This window comes from Astyanax mexicanus, chromosome 23 (genome assembly GCF_023375975.1).
Source record: "Astyanax mexicanus isolate ESR-SI-001 chromosome 23, AstMex3_surface, whole genome shotgun sequence".
Lineage (NCBI taxonomy): Eukaryota > Metazoa > Chordata > Actinopteri > Characiformes > Acestrorhamphidae > Astyanax > Astyanax mexicanus.
In genome coordinates, this window is record NC_064430.1 from 28,009,303 (window position 1) to 28,030,408 (window position 21,106).

A 21,106-nucleotide genomic window follows, 5' to 3' on the forward strand; every position below is an offset into this window, starting at 1 on the left:
ATTGACATATACTCGTTTTTTTGGAACAGCGCCCCCCAGTGGGCGGATTGTTTCAGCACTTTGCAGGTCACTACAGTGTCTCCACCTGAACATAACTGCCAAATATCATCCAGATTGGGCAACATTCAGCCTGCCAAAATGTCTGCTGAATGCTGATTGGCTGATGGTGTTCAGCCATGTTGATTGATTAAGTTGCCCTTTGAACATCCTTTAGAGGCTGTATGATAGATTCTGCATGCAAAGTTTCAACTTGCTAGGTTGCACGGTTGCTGAGAAACAGTGCTCCAAATTTACCTCTTGAAGTGAATGGGGCATATATCCGGAAGGACTAATTTGCATATGGCGGCCATATTGTTTACATATTTCAACTTTTTCTTAATGAATATTGAAGCGCATGCTCTCACGAGTGTTTTGATACCAAACATGCCAGGATTGGTCAAAATTCCTAGGACTAGTTTGCAAAAGTAGGTTTTGCATATTATGCAAATTAGCACAAAATCTATATAGACGGAAGTGCATGGTCCAAATTGGAAAGTTGTTGGTATTGACCCAAGGAATCCATCAAAAAAGAATTTTGAATGTAGGTCTTATGGTTTTTGAGTTATTGAGAAAATTGTGAAAAATAAATTTCCTTGTTTATAGCGCCACCACTTGACCAATCGGTGCCATTTTTGTTGCCCACCGAGATGCACTGATCCTACATCTACCTACCAAGTTTCATTTCTCTATGACTTACGGTTTAGGCTGCACAACTGTTTTTACAGGAGAAAAAGAATAATAATAATAATAATAATAATAAATATAGCCGCAAGCGGCGATTTACGGGGTTCGAGCGTTACAGGCAAAGAGACCCCTGGAGGCCAGTTAGGCTTAAAACATGTTGCCGGTTGACCGGCATCGCCAAACTGGATGAGGATGACCAGCATGACCGTGAAGACCAAGCTAGATTACCAGCATGACTAATCTGGATGACAAACTTTTTGACCATATTGACCAAGCTGGAAGACCATAATGACCAAACTGGATGACCAGCATGGCAAAGGTGGTTGGCCAGTATGACCAAGCTGGAAGACCACCATTACTATGAGGACAAAGCTGAATGACCAGCAGGACCATAATGACCAATGTGAATGGCTAGCATGACCAAGCTGGATGGCCAGCATGACCAAGCTGGGTGACCAGCGTGACCATAAAGACCATAATGGCAATGCTAGATGAGTGGTGTGAGTAAACTAGTTGAAAAGCATTGATAAATTGAGCTGTAGTGTTCATCAGGTTTTATGTGGTGTCTTACTGCACTCTAGTGGGCATTTGGTGAAACAAATTCAGTTCTTAAATTGAAAAAACACAAGGCATAAAAAGGGCATATAAATAACCCGTATATAGTAGATAAGTTTTGACCTGATTAACATTGCGCCTGTTAAAAGCTTGCTGGAATGTGATTGGCTAATAGTGACCACAAAAGTGTCCATATCAAATTTTCATTTGGTGTACCATTAGTGCATGGGCCATAGATGATAATTGGCTAGGATGACCTTGATAGCTTGTATGCTTCTAGAGAAACAGCTATTGAGCATTGGCCCCGCCCCCTGGGGGTGTATGTCTACTTAAACTGACAGGGTATCTGAGAATCATGTAATGATCAAAGGACTGAAGTGGTATTAGTGTCAGGTTAAGCATTCAAAAGTTATAAGTCTTAAAGACATTTTACTGCACCATGGTAGAACTCATTTGCATATGGCGGCCATATTGTTTATAAATGTAAAGATTTTTTAATAATTATTGAGGAGTAAGCTCTGCTGAACTGTTTGACACCAAATATGTCATGATTGGTCAAGGATCCAAGGACAAGATCTCAAAAGTAGGTTTTGCATATTATGCAAATTTAATAAAAATTAAGTGGGTGGAGCATAAACAAGAATGACCCAGACGGCTGACCAGCATGAACAAGGAGGATAAATATGTTCAATTTAGCAAGACATGCAAGATTGAATAAGTTCAGCAGAGCTTTAATTAAGAATAATTCACCTGTAGCTGTTTCACCAAATGACCACCAGAGCGCAGCAAGAGACCACATATAACCTGCTGGAACTCTATCACTCTATCAGAAAGACAGAACATTCCCCATCAGTGTGTTTCTATTTATTAAAAAGAGAAGAAAAGTCCGATTGGGCTCCAAATTGGTACTCATGATCAAGTGGTCTGTATATACATGTATGTAAATTTGTGTGTTGATAGGGTCAAAGGTTCCTGACTTCTGACCATTTAGGTTTGAAAAAAGTGATGATACAGGCTTATGGCCTACAAAATGGCTGTTGCTCTTTGGCCATATTAGAGGCAAAAAATATCTGATTTGGCTCAAAATTTGCAATCAGGATCACAATAGCAGTCTATATATGTATGTAAATTTCTGTGTCAATAGGGTCAAAGGTTCCTGACTTCTGTCCATTTAGATTTGAAAAAAGCGATAATACAGGCTTGAGGCCTACAAAATCGCTGTAGTTTTCCAGCCGTTGTAGAGGCAAAACATGTCCGATTTGGCTGAAAATTTGCAATCAAGATCAGAGTATCAGTCTATATATGTGTATAAATTTGTGTGTTGATAGGGTGAAAGGTTCCTGTCTTCTGTCCATTTAGGTTGGAAAATAGCGATAAATAGAATAAATTGAAAATAGTTATTTTTTCACTGTAGAGCCTACTGAAGACTTATTTGGCTCATACTTGGCACATGTACTTCAAATGTCATTGTTAATTAGTAGCTTCAACAGTTTTGGCATGTTTTTAACTTTGACAGAGTTTTGGCCAAATAACTCTGACAAGGCTTTCACGTACATGTTTGATCAAGGTTTATGGGCCTCAAATAGTTAAAATGTCAAGATTTTTTTGATAATTATTTACCTACAGGGTCTCAAGATTGCATCAAGACCAAATTTGTTTTGATTGATTAAGGACTTAAAGACAAGTTCGAAAAGAGCAATTTTTACTCTTTTGGCCACTGATGAAAATCTTTCCATTTTTGGTAAACATATGTAATTACAAAGTTGTAAAGGCTACAGCAAAGTATACAACTAAAAAAGAATAACAAGCCTAGGCCACTTGTACCTTTAGATATAACTGATTTTCTGCTATAGCGCCCCCTTGAGGCCAATCAACGCCATATTTTAATGGATGATAGAAGGCCCTGAGATACATGTAGGGTATAAGTATCGTCCTGATTGGTCATTGTTTAGCCTGTCAAAAGCTTGCTGGAATCTGATTGGCTAATAACGATCGCAAAAATTTGCATATCAAATTTTCCTTCTGTAAAACATTAGGACATAGGCCATAGATGATACATGCCAAAGGAGAGCTTCATAGCTTGTACGCTTCCTGAGAAACAGATTTTTAGCTTTGGCTCCGCCCCCTGGGGGCGTATGTCTACACAGATTGACGGGCTACCTCAGAATCATGTTGGCATCATAGGTCTAAAGTGGCATCAGTGTAGGTTTAAGCATTCAAAAGTTACAGCTGTTAGAGTAAATTTGGGTGTGCCACGGTAAGATTAATTTGCATATGGCAGCCATATTGTTTACAAATTTCACATTTTTTTCGACAATTATTGAGGTTGGGACTCTGCTGAGTTGTTTGACACCAAATATGACAGGATTGGTCAATGACCCTAGGACAAGTTCTCAAAAGTAGGTTTTGCATATTATGCTAAATAGCAAAAAATCTAAGTGGGCGGAGCTTAGTGGTTCTATTGACCTTTTTGATTTGCCATTAACCAAGGAATCATATAATGCAAGAATTTTTGATCTAGCTATCAGGGCGTAGGAGTTACGAGGCCAAACGCGTTGACCTTCGCCATAGCGCCCCCTTGAGGCCGATCGGGCTCATCTTTTGAATCTGAGTAGCGGTGAGAAGTACTACCATATGACCAAGTCTCAGCCCTGTAGGCCTTACGGTTTCTTCTGCCCAATCACTTCTATGGCAGAAAAAGAATAAGAACTATAATAATAATAATAATAATAATAATAATAATAATAATAATCAGAACAATTACAATAGGGTTTCTAGCACTACGTGCTCGAACCCCTAATAATAATAAGAAGAAAAATCTTAGCAAAAACAATAGGGTTCTACGCACCTTCGGTGCTTGAACCCTAATAATAATAATAATAATAATAATAAGAAAAATCTTAGCAAAAACAATAGGGTTCTACGCACCTTCGGTGCTTGAACCCTAATAATCTGCTCTGTGGTGGTATTCTCTCCCTCTCCAATAGTAATAAATGATGCAGAGCTGAGAATAAATGGTAGCCTGTTTATTCTCTCCCACACACACACACACACACACACACAAAAAAATCATGAAGAAATTATTAAATAACTTTATTTTTTGCAAATTCATTCAGTTTATTTTTCTTTAAAAAACAAAAATGCATAATTGTAAACAGATGACATGAGAAAAGTAACAGAACTCGCTTTAATGAAAATATGCAAAACATTGTCACATATACAGCAATCAGGATCACAATAGCAGTCTATATATGTATGTAAATTTCTGTGTCAATAGGGTCAAAGGTTCCTGACTTCTGTCCATTTAGATTTGAAAAAAGCGATAATACAGGCTTGAGGCCTACAAAATCGCTGTAGTTTTCCAGCCGTTGTAGAGGCAAAACATGTCCGATTTGGCTGAAAATTTGCAATCAAGATCAGAGTATCAGTCTATATATGTGTATAAATTTGTGTGTTGATAGGGTGAAAGGTTCCTGTCTTCTGTCCATTTAGGTTGGAAAATAGCGATAAATAGAATAAATTGAAAATAGTTATTTTTTCACTGTAGAGCCTACTGAAGACTTATTTGGCTCATACTTGGCACATGTACTTCAAATGTCATTGTTAATTAGTAGCTTCAACAGTTTTGGCATGTTTTTAACTTTGACAGAGTTTTGGCCAAATAACTCTGACAAGGCTTTCACGTACATGTTTGATCAAGGTTTATGGGCCTCAAATAGTTAAAATGTCAAGATTTTTTTGATAATTATTTACCTACAGGGTCTCAAGATTGCATCAAGACCAAATTTGTTTTGATTGATTAAGGACTTAAAGACAAGTTCGAAAAGAGCAATTTTTACTCTTTTGGCCACTGATGAAAATCTTTCCATTTTTGGTAAACATATGTAATTACAAAGTTGTAAAGGCTACAGCAAAGTATACAACTAAAAAAGAATAACAAGCCTAGGCCACTTGTACCTTTAGATATAACTGATTTTCTGCTATAGCGCCCCCTTGAGGCCAATCAACGCCATATTTTAATGGATGATAGAAGGCCCTGAGATACATGTAGGGTATAAGTATCGTCCTGATTGGTCATTGTTTAGCCTGTCAAAAGCTTGCTGGAATCTGATTGGCTAATAACGATCGCAAAAATTTGCATATCAAATTTTCCTTCTGTAAAACATTAGGACATAGGCCATAGATGATACATGCCAAAGGAGAGCTTCATAGCTTGTACGCTTCCTGAGAAACAGATTTTTAGCTTTGGCTCCGCCCCCTGGGGGCGTATGTCTACACAGATTGACGGGCTACCTCAGAATCATGTTGGCATCATAGGTCTAAAGTGGCATCAGTGTAGGTTTAAGCATTCAAAAGTTACAGCTGTTAGAGTAAATTTGGGTGTGCCACGGTAAGATTAATTTGCATATGGCAGCCATATTGTTTACAAATTTCACATTTTTTTCGACAATTATTGAGGTTGGGACTCTGCTGAGTTGTTTGACACCAAATATGACAGGATTGGTCAATGACCCTAGGACAAGTTCTCAAAAGTAGGTTTTGCATATTATGCTAAATAGCAAAAAATCTAAGTGGGCGGAGCTTAGTGGTTCTATTGACCTTTTTGATTTGCCATTAACCAAGGAATCATATAATGCAAGAATTTTTGATCTAGCTATCAGGGCGTAGGAGTTACGAGGCCAAACGCGTTGACCTTCGCCATAGCGCCCCCTTGAGGCCGATCGGGCTCATCTTTTGAATCTGAGTAGCGGTGAGAAGTACTACCATATGACCAAGTCTCAGCCCTGTAGGCCTTACGGTTTCTTCTGCCCAATCACTTCTATGGCAGAAAAAGAATAAGAACTATAATAAATATAGCCGCAAGCGGCGATTTACGGGGTTCGAGCGTTACAGACAAAGAGGCCCCTGGAGGCCAGTTAGGCTTAAAACATGTTGCTGGTTGACTGGCATCACCAAACTGGATGACCAGCATGGCAAAGGTGTTTGGCCAGTATGACCAAGCTGGATGACCAGCATTGCTATGATGACAAAGCTGAATGACCAGCAGGACCATAATGACCAATGTGAATGACCAGAATGACCTAGCTGGATGGGCAGCATAACCAAGCTAGGTGACCAGCGTGACCATAAAGACCATAATGACAATGCTAGATGAGTGGTGTGAGTAAACTAGTTGAAATGCATTGACAAATTGAGCCGTAGTGTTCAGCAGGTTTTATGTGGTCTCTTGCTGCACTCTAGTGGGCATTCGGAGAGCCTAGCAGTGAGGCATGACAAGGGCACATATTAATAACCAATAATATCAATAATAGTACATAAGTTTTGACCTGATTGACATTCAGCCTGTCAAAATCTTGCTGGAATGTGATTGGCTAATGGTGACCACAAAAGTGTCCATATCAAATTTTCATTTGGTGTACCATTAGTGCATGGGCCATAGATGATAATTGGCAAGGATGACCTTGATAGCTTGTATGGTTGTAGAGAAACAGCTATCGAGCATTGGCCCCACCCCCTGGGGGGGTGTATGTCTACTTAAACTCACAGGGTATCTGAGAATCATGTAATGATCAAAGGACTGAAGTGGTATTAGTGTCAGGTTAAGCATTCAAAAGTTATAAGTGTTAAAGACATTTTACTGCACCATGGTAAAACTAATTTGCATATGGCGGCCATATTGTTTATAAATGTAAAGATTTTTTTTTTATAATTATTGAGGAGTAAGCTCTGCTGAACTGTTTGACACCAAACATGTCATGATTGGTCAAGGAGGCAAAGACAAGATCTCAAAAGTAGGTTTTGCATATTATGCAAATTAAAAAAAAATTAAGTGGGTGGAGCATAAATAAGAATGACCCAGGTGGCTGACTAGCATGACCAAGAAGGATAAATATGTTCAATTAAGCAAGACAAAAATGATTAAATAAGTTCAGCAGAGCTTTAATTTAGAATAATTCAAATGTAGCTGTTTCACCAAATGACCACCAGAGCGCAGCAAGAGACCACATATAACCTGCTGGAAATCTATCACTCTATAAGTAAGACAGAACATTCCCTATCAGTGTGTTTCCATTTATTAAAAAGAGAAGAAAAGTCCGATTGGGCTCCAAATTAGTACTCATGATCAAGTGGTCTGTATATATATGTGTGTAAATTTGTGTGTTGATAGGGTCAAAGGTTCCTGACTTCTGTCCATTTAGGCTTGAAAAAAGCGATAATACAGGCTTTTGGCCTACAAAACGGCTGTTGCTCTTTGGCCATATTAGAGGCAAAAAATATCTGATTTGGCTCAAAATTTGCAATCAAGATCACAATATCAGTCTATATATGTATGTCAATTTCTGTGTCGATAGGGTCAAAGGTTCCTGACTTCTGTCCATTTAGATTTGAAAAAAGCGATAATACAGGCTTGAGGCCTACAAAATCGCTGTAGTTTTCCAGCCGTTGTAGAGGGAAAACATGTCCGATTTGGCTGAAAATTTGCAATCAAGATCAGATTATCAGTCTATATATGTGTATAAATTTGTGTGTTGATAGGGTGAAAGGTTCCTGTCTTCTGTCCATTTAGGTTGGAAAATAGCGATAAATAGAATAAATTGAAAATAGTTATTTTTTCACTGTAGAGCCTACTGAAGACTTATTTGGCTCATACTTGGCAAATGTGCTTCAAATGTCATTGTTAATTAGTAGCTTCAACAGTTTTAGCATGTTTTAAACTTTGACAGAGTTTTGGCCAAATAACTCTGAAAAGGCTTTCACGAACATGTTTGATCAAGGTTTATGGGCCTCAAATAGTTAAAATGTCAAGATTTTTTTGATAATTATTTACCTACAGGGTCTCAAGATTGCATCAAGACCAAAGTTATTTTGATTGATTAAGGACTTAAAGACAAGTTCGAAAAGAGCAATTTTTACTCTTTTGGCCACTGATGAAAATCTTTCCATTTTTGGTAAATACATGTAATTACAAAGTTGTAAAGGCTACAGCAAAGTATACAACTAAAAAAGATTAACAAGCCTAGGCACTTGTACCTTTAGATATAACTGATTTTCTGCTATAGCGCCCCCTTGAGGCCAATCAAAGCCATATTTTAATGGATGATAGAAGGCCCTGAGATACATGTAGGGTATAAGTATCGTCCTGATTGGTCATTGTTTAGCATGTCAAAAGCTTGCTGGAAACTGATTGGCTAATAACGATCGCAAAAATTTGCATATCAAATTTTCCTTCTGTAAAACATTAGGACATAGGCCATAGATGATACATGCCAAAGGAGAGCTTCATAGCTTGTACAGTTCCTGAGAAACAGATTTTTAGCTTTGGCTCCGCCCCCTGGGGGCGTATGTCTACACAGATTGACGGGCTACCTCAGAATCATGTTGGCATCAAAGTTGTAAAGTGGCATTAGTGTAGGTTTAAGCATTCAAAAGTTACAGCTGTTAGAGTAAATTTGGGTGTGCCACGGTAAGATTAATTTGCATATGGCGGCCATATTGTTTAAAAAATTCTCAATTTTTTTGATAATTATTGAGGTTGGGACTCTGCTGAGTTGTTTGACACCAAATATGACAGGATTGGTCAATGACCCTAGGACAAGTTCTCAAAAGTAGGTTTTGCATATTATGCTAAATAGCAAAAAATCTAAGTGGGCGGAGCTTAGTGGTTCTATTGACCTTTTTGATTTGCCATTAACCAAGGAATCATATAATGCAAGAAATTTTGCTCTAGCTATCAGGGCGTGGCAGTTACGAGGCCTAACGCGTTGACCTTCGCCATAGCGCCCCCTTGAGGCCGATCGGGCTCATCTTTTGAATCTGAGTAGCGGTGAGAAGTACTACCATATGACCAAGTCTCAGCCCTGTAGGCCTTACGGTTTCTTCTGCCCGATCACTTCTATGGCAGAAAAAGAATAAGAATAATAATAATAATAATAATAATAATAATAATAATCAGAACAATTACAATAGGGTTTCTAGCACTACGTGCTCGAACCCCTAATAATAATAATAATAATAATAATAATAATAATAATCAGAACAATTACAATAGGGTTTCTAGCACTACGTGCTCGAACCCCTAATAATAATAAGAAGAAAAATCTTAGCAAAAACAATAGGGTTCTACGCACCTTCGGTGCTTGAACCCTAATAATAATAATAATAATAATAATAAGAAAAATCTTAGCAAAAACAATAGGGTTCTACGCACCTTCGGTGCTTGAACCCTAATAATCTGCTCTGTGGTGGTATTCTCTCCCTCTCCAATAGTAATAAATGATGCAGAGCTGAGAATAAATGGTAGCCTGTTTATTCTCTCCCACACACACACACACACACACACACAAAAAAATCATGAAGAAATTATTAAATAACTTTATTTTTTGCAAATTCATTCAGTTTATTTTTCTTTAAAAAACAAAAATGCATAATTGTAAACAGATGACATGAGAAAAGTAACAGAACTCGCTTTAATGAAAATATGCAAAACATTGTCACATATACAGCGACAGGGGGAGCACGTGACTTCATAACCCTCCATTCATAATTTATTATCACTCTGATGATTGACAGGTAGGCCTATAAAATATGAAATTCAGAAAAAGTTCTCTTTTCATGTAAAAAAAAAAAAATAAAAAGAAAAAAAGTGTCTTTTCTGACTGATCATATTCTGACCACTCGGTCTAACTCCAGTGCTACCGTTTATTATCTCTTTAATATTTAATAGAGATGAAGAAATGTGGAGCATTAGTGCTCCTATTATTATTATTTTTATTAATATTATTATTGTATGTACAATTAAATGAATAATCAATCAATCAATCAATCAATCAATCAGTCAGTCAGTCAGTCAGTTAAAGGTCGTGCCAAAGTAGCCAACAACAAATGCAAGCAACCATCCATTAATAAGCATTATAAGCAGCTCTATTGTTAGCCATTAGCATGCTAGGTCAAGCTACTGCTTTAAAACACAGTCCTTTACTGTCGCACTGACTGCAGATCAGCTGCCATCAAACTCGCACATCTCTGTTCTTTTAGATCATCTCAGTAGCAGCTGTTTTCTTTTCCACACTGTGTGAAAAAAAATGATAACAGACCAATAAAAATGGTCTAGAGTAACTTTGAATAATATTTTGGATTAATGTACATAAATAAAAGAGTATTTAGTAAATCTCTTCTCAAGGTAGAGCTGGGCAATATGATGACATTTTATTGTATCGTGATAAACTGTATCATGACGCACAATATATCGTTTTTTGAATATATTGAACAGATATAATTGCTTACAGAATGCTGTTCAAGGATACATTATAGGATTATGGGACAGTATAGGAGTGTAACAGTGTTTAAAAAGCATTTTTTTTCAAGAATCTCTCTGTATGGGTGAATTTTATTTTGTCAGCTTTGTGTATGATTATAGAATATTGTGATAAATATTTAGGATACACCGAAAAAAAACACAGGTTTTCATTAATTTTGCCACTTCTTTTTAATCAATGCACAAATTAAAGCATCAGTCTGTAAGATTTTTACAATTTAATTTAAAATGTTTTTCAATTAAACGCAGTAATATTTTCGAGTTGGAAGGGCCCAACATATTTTAATAAAAATATAATATAATAATATAATTAATCTAAATATATTTATTTATTCAAACAAGGCGGTCTGGTAGGTTGTATGCAGTTTTAGACAGTTTTTTAATGAACAAATAAACAAAACGAACAAAACAATATATACTAAAAACTAAATTATTTAAGGTTTCGCGCCGTTGTGCGTGTTTATAATTGTGCGCTTTAGTGTTTCTGCATTGCTCTGCAGTTTTGCCGTGAAGGTCCGCATGTGTAGGCGGGAACACAAGGCTCAGCGGACCAATCACAGCTAGGCTACGACATGTTTGAGAACACAGAAACAGAAATCGTTTTTTAAAAACAAAAACAAACAAAAACAAACAAACAAACACTTGTCAGCATACTTGCTGTGGTGCAATTACACTCTCTCACCAGAGAGGTCTCCAAATCCCCAAAACCAAAACTCAAAAACTTGCGGACTGATGCTGTAATCTGCCTGAGTGCATTTTTGTTGTTTTTTTTTTAAACAAAACACCATTGTTTGATAATAATATAAATGATTCTGTGTTTTTACGTATTAGGCTGAACACCCTAAAGTACTTTATTGCCACTTTTAGCTGAATCATTTCGGTTGCCAAATATTCGGTGCATCCCTAACATCCTTAATAAAATTGCGTATTGTAATAAATGACTTTTCCATTTCGCCCAGCTCTATTTAAAAAGGTACCATTTCTTTTTTTATTTTTTATTTCTAATCTACGATTTTTCTCTCTTTCTGTTAGTAAAGTTAATCAAGTTATGTCTTTACAGCAGTGATCTTCAGTTCTCATCCAGGAGACCCACTACTGTCCTGCATGCTGTAGTGTTTTCACTGTTCACCAATTCACCCAGCTCCCCTCAGAAACTCTTATCTAAAGTTTTATCAGGAGTTCAGGCAGCAGAGAAAACTGTACACGGTGTAGAACTAGGGCTGCAACTAATGATTATTTTGGTAGTCGACTAATCTGACGATTATTTTTTTTTGATTAGTCGATTATTAGTCAACGATTATTTCTGCCATGTTCTCCATCTCTAAAAACAATAAAAACAGCTGAACATGAGATTTAAAAGGCATTTAAACGTCTGGATGCTGTTTAAACGTGGAAAGTACTGATATTTAATTAGTAAATATATAATCTGTTGTGTTTGGGCACTTTTGGAGACACAAGCTGAGCCATTTATCCATCTCACATTGCACCTCTGTCCCCAGCACTATGCGCAATGCAGGACTCTTATTAACGATTTAACGATTAGTCGACAATGAAATATGTAGTCGACAAATTTAAATTATCGACATTGTCGATTATATCGACTAATCGTTGCAGCCTTATGTAAAATATTAAAAATGTAACACACCTCCTGCACTAACACTATTTAAAAGCCCGTTCAGCAGGAGATTGTTAATGAGTTAAATCAGGGAACAGAAGAACTACAACATGCAGAACAGAGGTTCTGCAGGAAGAGGGTTTCAGAAACACTGCACCAGCTTACTAACACTACTCAGCACCCCATATTTAAAACAGATCTCTAAATAAAACACTTCTCATCGCAGCAAAAAGCCTCTAATTTTACAGTTAAATAGCCCCAAAATAATGCTGCATCAGCACATTCTCTGGGAAGTGCAAAATATTAGTAACAGATCTTCTAAACCACAGGGAAAGTCTAAACTCTGGAGCAGATAGAAAAAAAAAAGAAAAGAAAAGAATAAAAAGCAGTATATATATATATATGATATGATATGACCCATTTAAGCTCATATTTAGAGACAATTTCATGAATATGCTCTCTGTTTACAGTCTGTACTGCTTAGGGTTCTAGGAGTGATGCCATTGGAAAAAAAAAACACAATTAATTTCACAATTAAAGTATGAACAGTACATAGTGCCATGAGAGAGATTGGCATGTTAATATTATAGATAATTAATTCTGAAAGGATTGCATAGAATTTGCGACTTTTGATGATTTATAATTTATAATAAATGTTTAGTTCATTAATCAACACTTTACAATAAGGATCAAACAATTATTAGCCCATTTAACAGTAATAAACATTGTTAAATGGTAAAATAATGTATCAACTAATTATGAACCGCCACTAGTTTGCACATTTCTAATTAATTAATTATTATTTTAACATTTTTCTTTATCTTTATCTTTATCTGGCATATTTTCCCACCCAATCATCTGCTACTCAGCTGTATTTCCCACATCACTAGTGATACCCCAACGCAAGGAGGATGAAGACTAGCACATGCCTCCTCCGATACATGTGAAGTCAGACTCCGCCTCTTTTTGAACTGCTGCTGATGCTGTAGCATTGCCGAATAGCATCACAGCGCTAACGCTCGAAGAAAAGCGCAGCGACTCGGTTTTGATACAGCAGCTCACAGACGCAGCCTTGTGCTGATCGACATCACCCTAGCAGTGATGAGGGGAAAGAGCTCCATCTACTGTACCCACCCAGAGAGAGAGCAAGGCCAATTGTGCTCTCTCAGGGCTCCGGCTGCTAAAGGCAAGCTGCATAACCAGGATTGGAACCAGCGATCTCCCGATTATAGTGGCAGATTATTTTAATTTTAAAATGTATTATTATTTAGCAGTAATGAGAAATGATCTTAAATAGTGTTAACTATTAATTAGTTGTAACATATGGTAGTAAGTACTGTTTATTAAATAATGAGCCTTATTGTAAAGTGTTAAACAGAATATTGCACTCATCCATCACCACAAGGGAGTTTCTTTGGAGTCACAGATCACTCATTATTAGGCCTGTCAGGATAATTATGGTTTTAAAAAAACTTCAATCAATATTACCATTTTATGCCTTTGATACAAATATAATAAACAGTATTTTTACATTTTAAAAACATTTTTGGTGATTGAGATTATACAGACACTGAAATTAGAAAGTCATAAATAAAGAATATAAATAGATATTTGAACTGAGTTGACACGCTGGAGATTTTTTTGGCAATCTCAATATTACCCGTTAAGTTCACGTATGCACATGTATGTATGTGTGATAAATCAATAACGTAATCATCATGACAGGCCTTTATATCACTGATTTTTATGGCGTTGTTGTGATAATGAAAAATACTGCACTGTTCTGCTCTGAGGAACTAAAACAGCGCTTCCAGTTCTTGTGCGTCACCGAGCGGCATTGTGGCAGTGTGTGTGTGTGTGTGTTAATCATTATAAACAATGGTATTGAATAAGGTGTGTCAGGTGATTTTAAATTGGCACAGAACTGTAACATGTAGGGATGCACAATGATATCAAAATTATAATAGTATTGGCCAATAATATATATATTTTTATTTATTTATTTATTTTTTCCCTAAAGAATAATTGGTTTCATGCTGATGCCTAGGACAATAATTTGGAAAATAATTAAAACTGATACTTGCTGTAATAATATAAGTACTTATTATTCTAATCTGAAAAAAGGACCAAGCGACACTGGCCACACTTCTTTAAGTACATTAAATTTTTTTTTTACCTTATTATTGGATTATAAGGCACACTGTCAAGAAATGTCTATTTTCTGGTCTATTTTCATACATAAAGTGCACCAGGAGCATTTAGTGACACTAGTAAGGATGCCTATATTAAAGTGAGCAAGGGTGTTGCCATGTTTCCCTTCTAATGGGGAAGCGTCTAACTAAACAAAACTGTAATTATTTAAAAAAAAAAAAAAAACTCTCTTTCAAAGTCAAACGAGTGTTTGATATCAATCTACACAGATTTCTCTCCAGAAACCTGTTTATTTGGGTGAGTAAAGCTTAGATTCCCAATATTTTGTCTAAGGGTGAGTTTTCAGTAAAGTTTCTCCAGCACTAGGGCTGGGTGCAGCAGCATTAGCATTAGCCGCTAACCCCAGCGCCAGCAGGACGTAATTGCTGACCAATAGAGCTAGACTGAGTGACCCTGAGTGTTCCTGTAACCCAGGGTGCTATTAATTCGCATTTCATCCCATGTAGCTCTCTTTTACACGGCAAACATGCAGACTACAGTCCTATATACTCATCCCTGAATGGCAAAAGAGCTAGCAATGAAGTTAGCGGCTAATGCTAATGCTGCTGCACCCAGCCTTAGTGCTGGAGAAACTTCACTGAAAATGTAGACTTATAACACTGTACTTCAGCAGAGTGGCTTCACTGCTCCTTAATACCTTACTGGTAGAACTCATTCATTTATATAGTGCACTTTTTGTTGGGAAAATTAAAGGATTTTCAGTTTACCTTATAGTCCGGAATATTTGGCAGTTTTAACAGATCTACAGTTTTATTTAACCTCCTAATTAAAAAAAAAAGAGGGTTTAAAGCTGTGACCAGTCTATGTAAGGACTTTTTCCCACATTGGTGCATCCCTAGTCACACTACCTTTCACATTAATGGTTCTTCTACAGCATCACTCAAAGAACCCTGTGTAGCACACGACAGAGAATGACTGAGAAACATGAATTATAAAAACTAAACGCCAGAAGCCAGACGCCTCCTCCCCCGACCCAACCCGACCTTCTGAACATTCACGCTTTAGTGTTTAGTGTAACAGAATCCGCCCCATCCCTCTTTAACTTTCCCTTTAGAACGAGACAAAAGGCACAAATAGAACAGTTTCAGAAATCAACGAACAAAAGAAAATAAAAATAATAAAAATAAACAATCCCTTAAAACCTTTTCGTTTCTCACGGTACCTTTCTGTTACGTAAGTAAATAAGTAAATAAGGTTAAACGTAAACTTTTTAAAGCTACTCAACACTACTGTAGCTGCAGTGGTTAGTGTGTTAAGTAAACTCTAGTCCAGCTTCGCCCTCAGCCGCTTCAGGCCTGCACTCGGCACTGCGGCTCCTCCAGCGTGGAAAACTCCTTCAGGAACTTCATGTGGAAATCTCGCACTTTCTCCAGCAGCACCTTCAGCTTCTCCGGAGAGGGTAGGATGGTCATTCTGAAATAACACACACACACACACACACACACACACACAAAATACACACACACAAAAAACAAGCATCAATATAACCATAAGAGCAGAGGCATTGAAAGTGTAATGTTGATTCTAACATTAATATTATATCCTGAAGGAGGTGGTTTTGAGTGGTCCAGCAGTTGAAAAGCACTGCCACTATGATCGAGAGATCGCTGGTTCGAATCCTGTTCATGCAGCTTGCCATCGGCTACCGGAGCCCTAAGTGAGAGAGCACAATTGGTCTTGCTCTCACTGGGTGGGTACAGTAGATGTAGATGGTGCTCTTTCCCCTCATCACTCCTAGGGTGATGTGGATCAGCACAAGGCTGCATCTGTGAGCTGATGTATCAGAACTGAATCGCTGCGCTTTCCTCCGAGTGCACTGTGATGCTACTCAGCAATAAGGCATTGTGCTAGTCTTCACCCTCCTGGTGTGTTGAGCGGCATCACTAGTGAGAGTAAAAGAGTCCTAATGAGTGGGTTGAGTAATTGGCCGTGTAAATTATGGGAGAAATGTTTGTAGTTTGTTTTTTATACTTTTGTAATCATTTCTCTCTGTACACAGCTGCTACCCAGGGTTTCTTCCTGACACACAACAGTGGTATCTATACTGGCCTCCAGCAGAACAAGCTGCACTTGAGATTTGCATACAAGAATGCAAATCTAACCTTTTATTTAAAGCATAAACTGTGTGGAGGTGACATAACCTGTCATTGCAACCTGTCAGCTGCAGTTTGTGGATGGAGCATTGTTTTATAACGTTTATAAGAGAAATGAAACTATTTCCACAAGTGAGTTTTTGTTTTATCTGCATGAATACATCTCAAATGCATCTTGAACAGCTTATCTGAGCTAGGGGTTTTAGAATTTGCCAATTAAGTAGAGAAAATATCACAGCATCACTGTATCATAGTATTTCACCATTACCCTGAAGAATTAACAGAATGCAAAGGAAAGGTGTAGGAGCGGGTTTGACCTAATTTAGGGGGGACGCATTTGCTAAAATGAATCAAAGCCCACCCTATAGTGACTTAGAACAACATTTGCAGAATTACAGTTAATCGCATTAGGGGTGAGCGATATGGCTCTGAAATAATATCACAATATTTCATGGTATTTTTGCGATAACGATACTCTTGGCGATATGACAAAACACTGAATTCCAAAAAAAATATTTCAAGAATACACTACTGCACCAAAATAAAAATGACATTTTATGAGTTCTAATAGAAGTCAATGATCCAGAATGTCATGATACTAAAAATGCACTCCAAATATCCCAATATATCCAGGATTAAAGTAAAATCTACTTTATATAGTAGATACATAATGGGAAAAGAGAACAGTTTGAATTTTTCTTTTGCTAAAAACAGCCAAAAAAAATGTGTACCCTGAAGTGATAATTAGGGATGGGTGATATGATACGATATTTCAGGGTTTAATATAGTTCACGATATTCAAAAATGTTGGCGATATTATCGCGTTTGATACGATATGGCACACCCCTAAATCGCATAAAAACAAAACAAAACAAAAAAATCTATGTACTTCTGTTATTATTATTATTTTTAGTTAAATCCAACCAAAGGTGATTTCACAACCTAAACATATTACTACTGTGTTTTTAATTTTGTCTGTTGAAAGAGAGATAACTGCTTTAACTAACTACCAAGACGGGGTGCTTAAAAGGGTGGGGGTGCTTTTTATGGCGGGGGTGCAAATTTTGGCACGCTTTTGGTATCACTGCAGTATCTTTTTTTTTTTTTCCTTCACATTCACTGCATGGCTGTTATAGGATTTAATTTGAGGATTTAATTTGTGTTACCATACCATTACTATAGTTTAATATGTAGTTTCAATGTTTTGTGATAATTGTCTGCATATCAAGCATTAAAAAAAAACCCTGTTCCACTTCAAAAATAGTATTTAATCACCCTTTCTTCTTGTAACTCTCTTCTAAGAATTACACTCAAAGACTCAAAGTGGTAGAAGTACAGAAGTAAGAGAAATTGGATTGGGCATATCTGCTATGATGCTATGATTTATCATGTGTGTAATTATTCTAATTCTAAGTTACGGAGCCTAGAATAGTGGGGCAGCAGCGATGCTAACAGCTGGTCTCAGCGAGGTTAAAGCCGTGATGCTAACGGTAACGACACAGCAACTGGCACTGACAATGTTGGAGTGGTTTAGCTGCAATGCTAACAGCCGGCCTCGGCAGGCTAGGAGTGCATTAAAGCAGCAATGCTAAATGTTTTTCTAAGCTGGATTTCTCAATGATAGTTGATGACAGGATGAGGGTGTGCTGTTACATAGAGTAAGCCTTGCTGTTTGCTATGATGTGTATATTTCTGCATGTGATTCTGAATCTGTGTTATGAAGCCAATAATAGCACCTGGCCTTGCTACTAGGGGTGTGCCATATTGTATCGTGCGCGATAATATCGCCAACATTTTTTAATAACGTAAACAATATATTACCCTGAAATATCGTGCCATAACACTCGCCCCTAATTATCACATCAGGGTTCTACCTTTTTGCTGTTTTTATCAGAAGAAAAATTCACACTGTTCTCATTTCCTATTAAATATCTACTAGAGACAGATTATATCTGTCCAGTGACATTAATTATACTTTAATCCTGGATATATGGAGATACTTGGAGTTCTCTTACAAATCTGCAAAAATTCTTATATTTTTTTAGTATCTCAGTTAGATGTGTGCAATATCATATTGTATACAATAATAAAATGTAAGTTTTGTTTTGTTGCAGTAGTGTATTTTTTATTTTTTTGTCAAATCGCCAAGAGTATCATTATCGTGATAATACCATAAAATATCGTGATATTATTTTAGGGCCATATCGCCCACCCCGACTTGCTACTATTGAAGCATGTTAGCTGTGGGGCTGGCTGGTTTCACAGTGTACCAGCTCTGAAAAACTGTTACTGCTGCATTCGATCTGATCAATAGTTTTATCTGCTTATTATTATTATTATTAGCTCTAGAAACACTGTTTGTATTTGATACCAGATATCTTGTTCCTCTCACAATTCCCATATATATCAACACATTCCTGCCGGAGTGCACTGGAGTGCAGAATGCTAAACGTACCTAAAATGGTAGGTTCCTTCCCTCTGTCCGAAGCCGCTGCCCGGGACCACGCAGATACCGGTCTCCTCCAGGAGTCTGAGGCAGTACAGCATGTCCGGCTGCATTCCCAGAGCCTGGACACACACACACACACACACACACACACACTGACCTCAGTACCTCACACAGCACACACTCAGTGAACAGACCATCAGTCCCATCCAGAAACCCGGGCGTACCTTGGCCTCCTCCACTGCTCTGGGGGGGATGAAGATCTGTGGAAAGGCGTACATGGCTCCCTGAACAGGATTGCACTTAATTCCAGGCACAGCACTGAGAATCTGCTCCGTTAGCTTAGCTTTATCCGCCAGGGCCCCCAGAACCGCGGCCTTCTCCTACAAATCATCCCAGACACCCAGATACACAGTCAAAAACTTACAGAGACTGACAATACTTTAAATTAATCTGCTTCATAAAACCACTGTTTTCTATGACTTTTTTATCAAGTTTTCAATGTATCACAATTAGGGGTGAAACGATTACTCGAGTAATTCGAGTTACTCGAAAAAAAAATTGGTCGAGTCGTTTTTTGTGCCTTGAGTAACCATTTACTTAAAAAAAAAAAAGTGCAGTAATTCACGCTTTTATTGTGACAACGCGCTCAGCACAGGAAGAAGGAGCAGGCGGCGGTGGAGGTTTTAGTTGAGAAGAGGGTATTTAGAAGTGGTGAGGGAAAAGAGCAACAACTTACGAGGAAAAAGGGCCAATAATAATGGAGCATTTTAGGCTGGACAGCTTGTATTCACTCTTGCCTCCCACAACAGCACTTCTTTAATGCTGCACCGTCTCAACCGAGGACACGTTAGTGGTGGAGCCGAGAGAAGGTTAATATAATTCATAACAAATCAGTGAGATTAACATTAATGTACCTTAATAACACAACGACAGCGCTGTGGAGCGCTGACTATTATTAATACTGTCTAATGTGCGGTTAGTTTATAAAAACAGACAATTCTGGACTTAATACAGGCTCTATGTAAGTGAACACAGAGCTGAGGAGAAGATACTTGTTCAAAAAAGGTACAAACAAAAATAGCACAATTCCATCTTTTCCATTTACGATACCAATATTTATTTATGAGTCTGCTGATCCAGATTCAGTATTTTTCCTTTGAAAACTACTAACCTTTAAAATTAGATTTTAAGTTTTAAAAGAAGAATTTCCTTCAAATTCAGTGATCCTACAGGAGAAATTAAAATGTTACACTTGTGTTGCAGTCTAAAAAAAGACAGACACAGACAGACCCAGACAGGCAGAGACAGAAACAGACAGAAACCGACAGAAACAGACACAGACCCAGACAGACAGACACAGACCCAGACAGACCCAGACAGGCAGAGACAGAAATAGACAGAAACCGACAGAAACAGACACAGACCCAGACAGACACAGACCCAGACAGACAGACACAGACCCAGACAGAAACAGACAGACACAAGAAACAAATTAGAGAATCAAATCACTCGGAGACACTGACCTTGTGGAACTGAGTGAAAGAAGGTTCGTCTGGCTGTGGGGGATTCACGATCACGTCCATCGCAGCCTGTCCGGCCACCGGCGGGCACAATCTGACCGACAGCAGCTTTACCAGCTGGGCCTTGACCTCTGGGTCCAGATTCACCACCTCCATAAAGCCTCCTCTAAAGCCACATCTATAAAATAAATTACAGGATCATCTCTACTATATACTAGTGCACCTCAAAAAATTTGAATATCATTGAAAATCACAGAATATATTTCATTAATTCTGTTTAATTGTTTAACTCATATTATTTAGATGTATTGTTAATGAGTATGGATTACAGACAATAAAAACCCAAACATCAGTGTCTCAGAAAATGTGAATATTATATAAGACTAACTGGTACTTTTGGCAGTGTGGGCCAAGTCCTGCTGGAAAATAAAATCTGCATCTCCATAAAAGTTTTTTTTAGCAGAGGAAAGCATGAAGTGCTGTAAGATTTTGTGGGAAAACAAAAGTGCACTGACTTTAGACTTGATAATAAAACACAGTGGATCAACACCAGCAGATGACAGACATGTCTCTCCAAACCATCACTGATTGGTGGAAACTTCACACTAGACCTCGAGCAGCTTG

The 21,106-nt window shown here is 37.6% G+C and overlaps 1 protein-coding gene across 1 annotated transcript in view; it reads right to left on the bottom strand.

Annotated features, from left to right (window-relative positions):
• Positions 1-9,635: 9,635 nt before the first annotated feature.
• gpt2 (glutamic pyruvate transaminase (alanine aminotransferase) 2) overlaps positions 9,636-21,106 on the bottom strand; it is a 35,802-nt gene continuing 24,331 nt past the window's right edge. Inside the window, exons 8-11 of the mRNA XM_049471295.1 lie at positions 20,486-20,660; positions 19,187-19,342; positions 18,969-19,081; positions 9,636-15,833 (exon numbers count right to left, since the gene is read on the bottom strand). Coding sequence (XP_049327252.1) covers positions 15,710-15,833; positions 18,969-19,081; positions 19,187-19,342; positions 20,486-20,660 — 568 coding nt within the window. The 3' untranslated portion in view covers positions 9,636-15,709. The remainder of the gene's footprint in view (positions 15,834-18,968; positions 19,082-19,186; positions 19,343-20,485; positions 20,661-21,106) is intronic.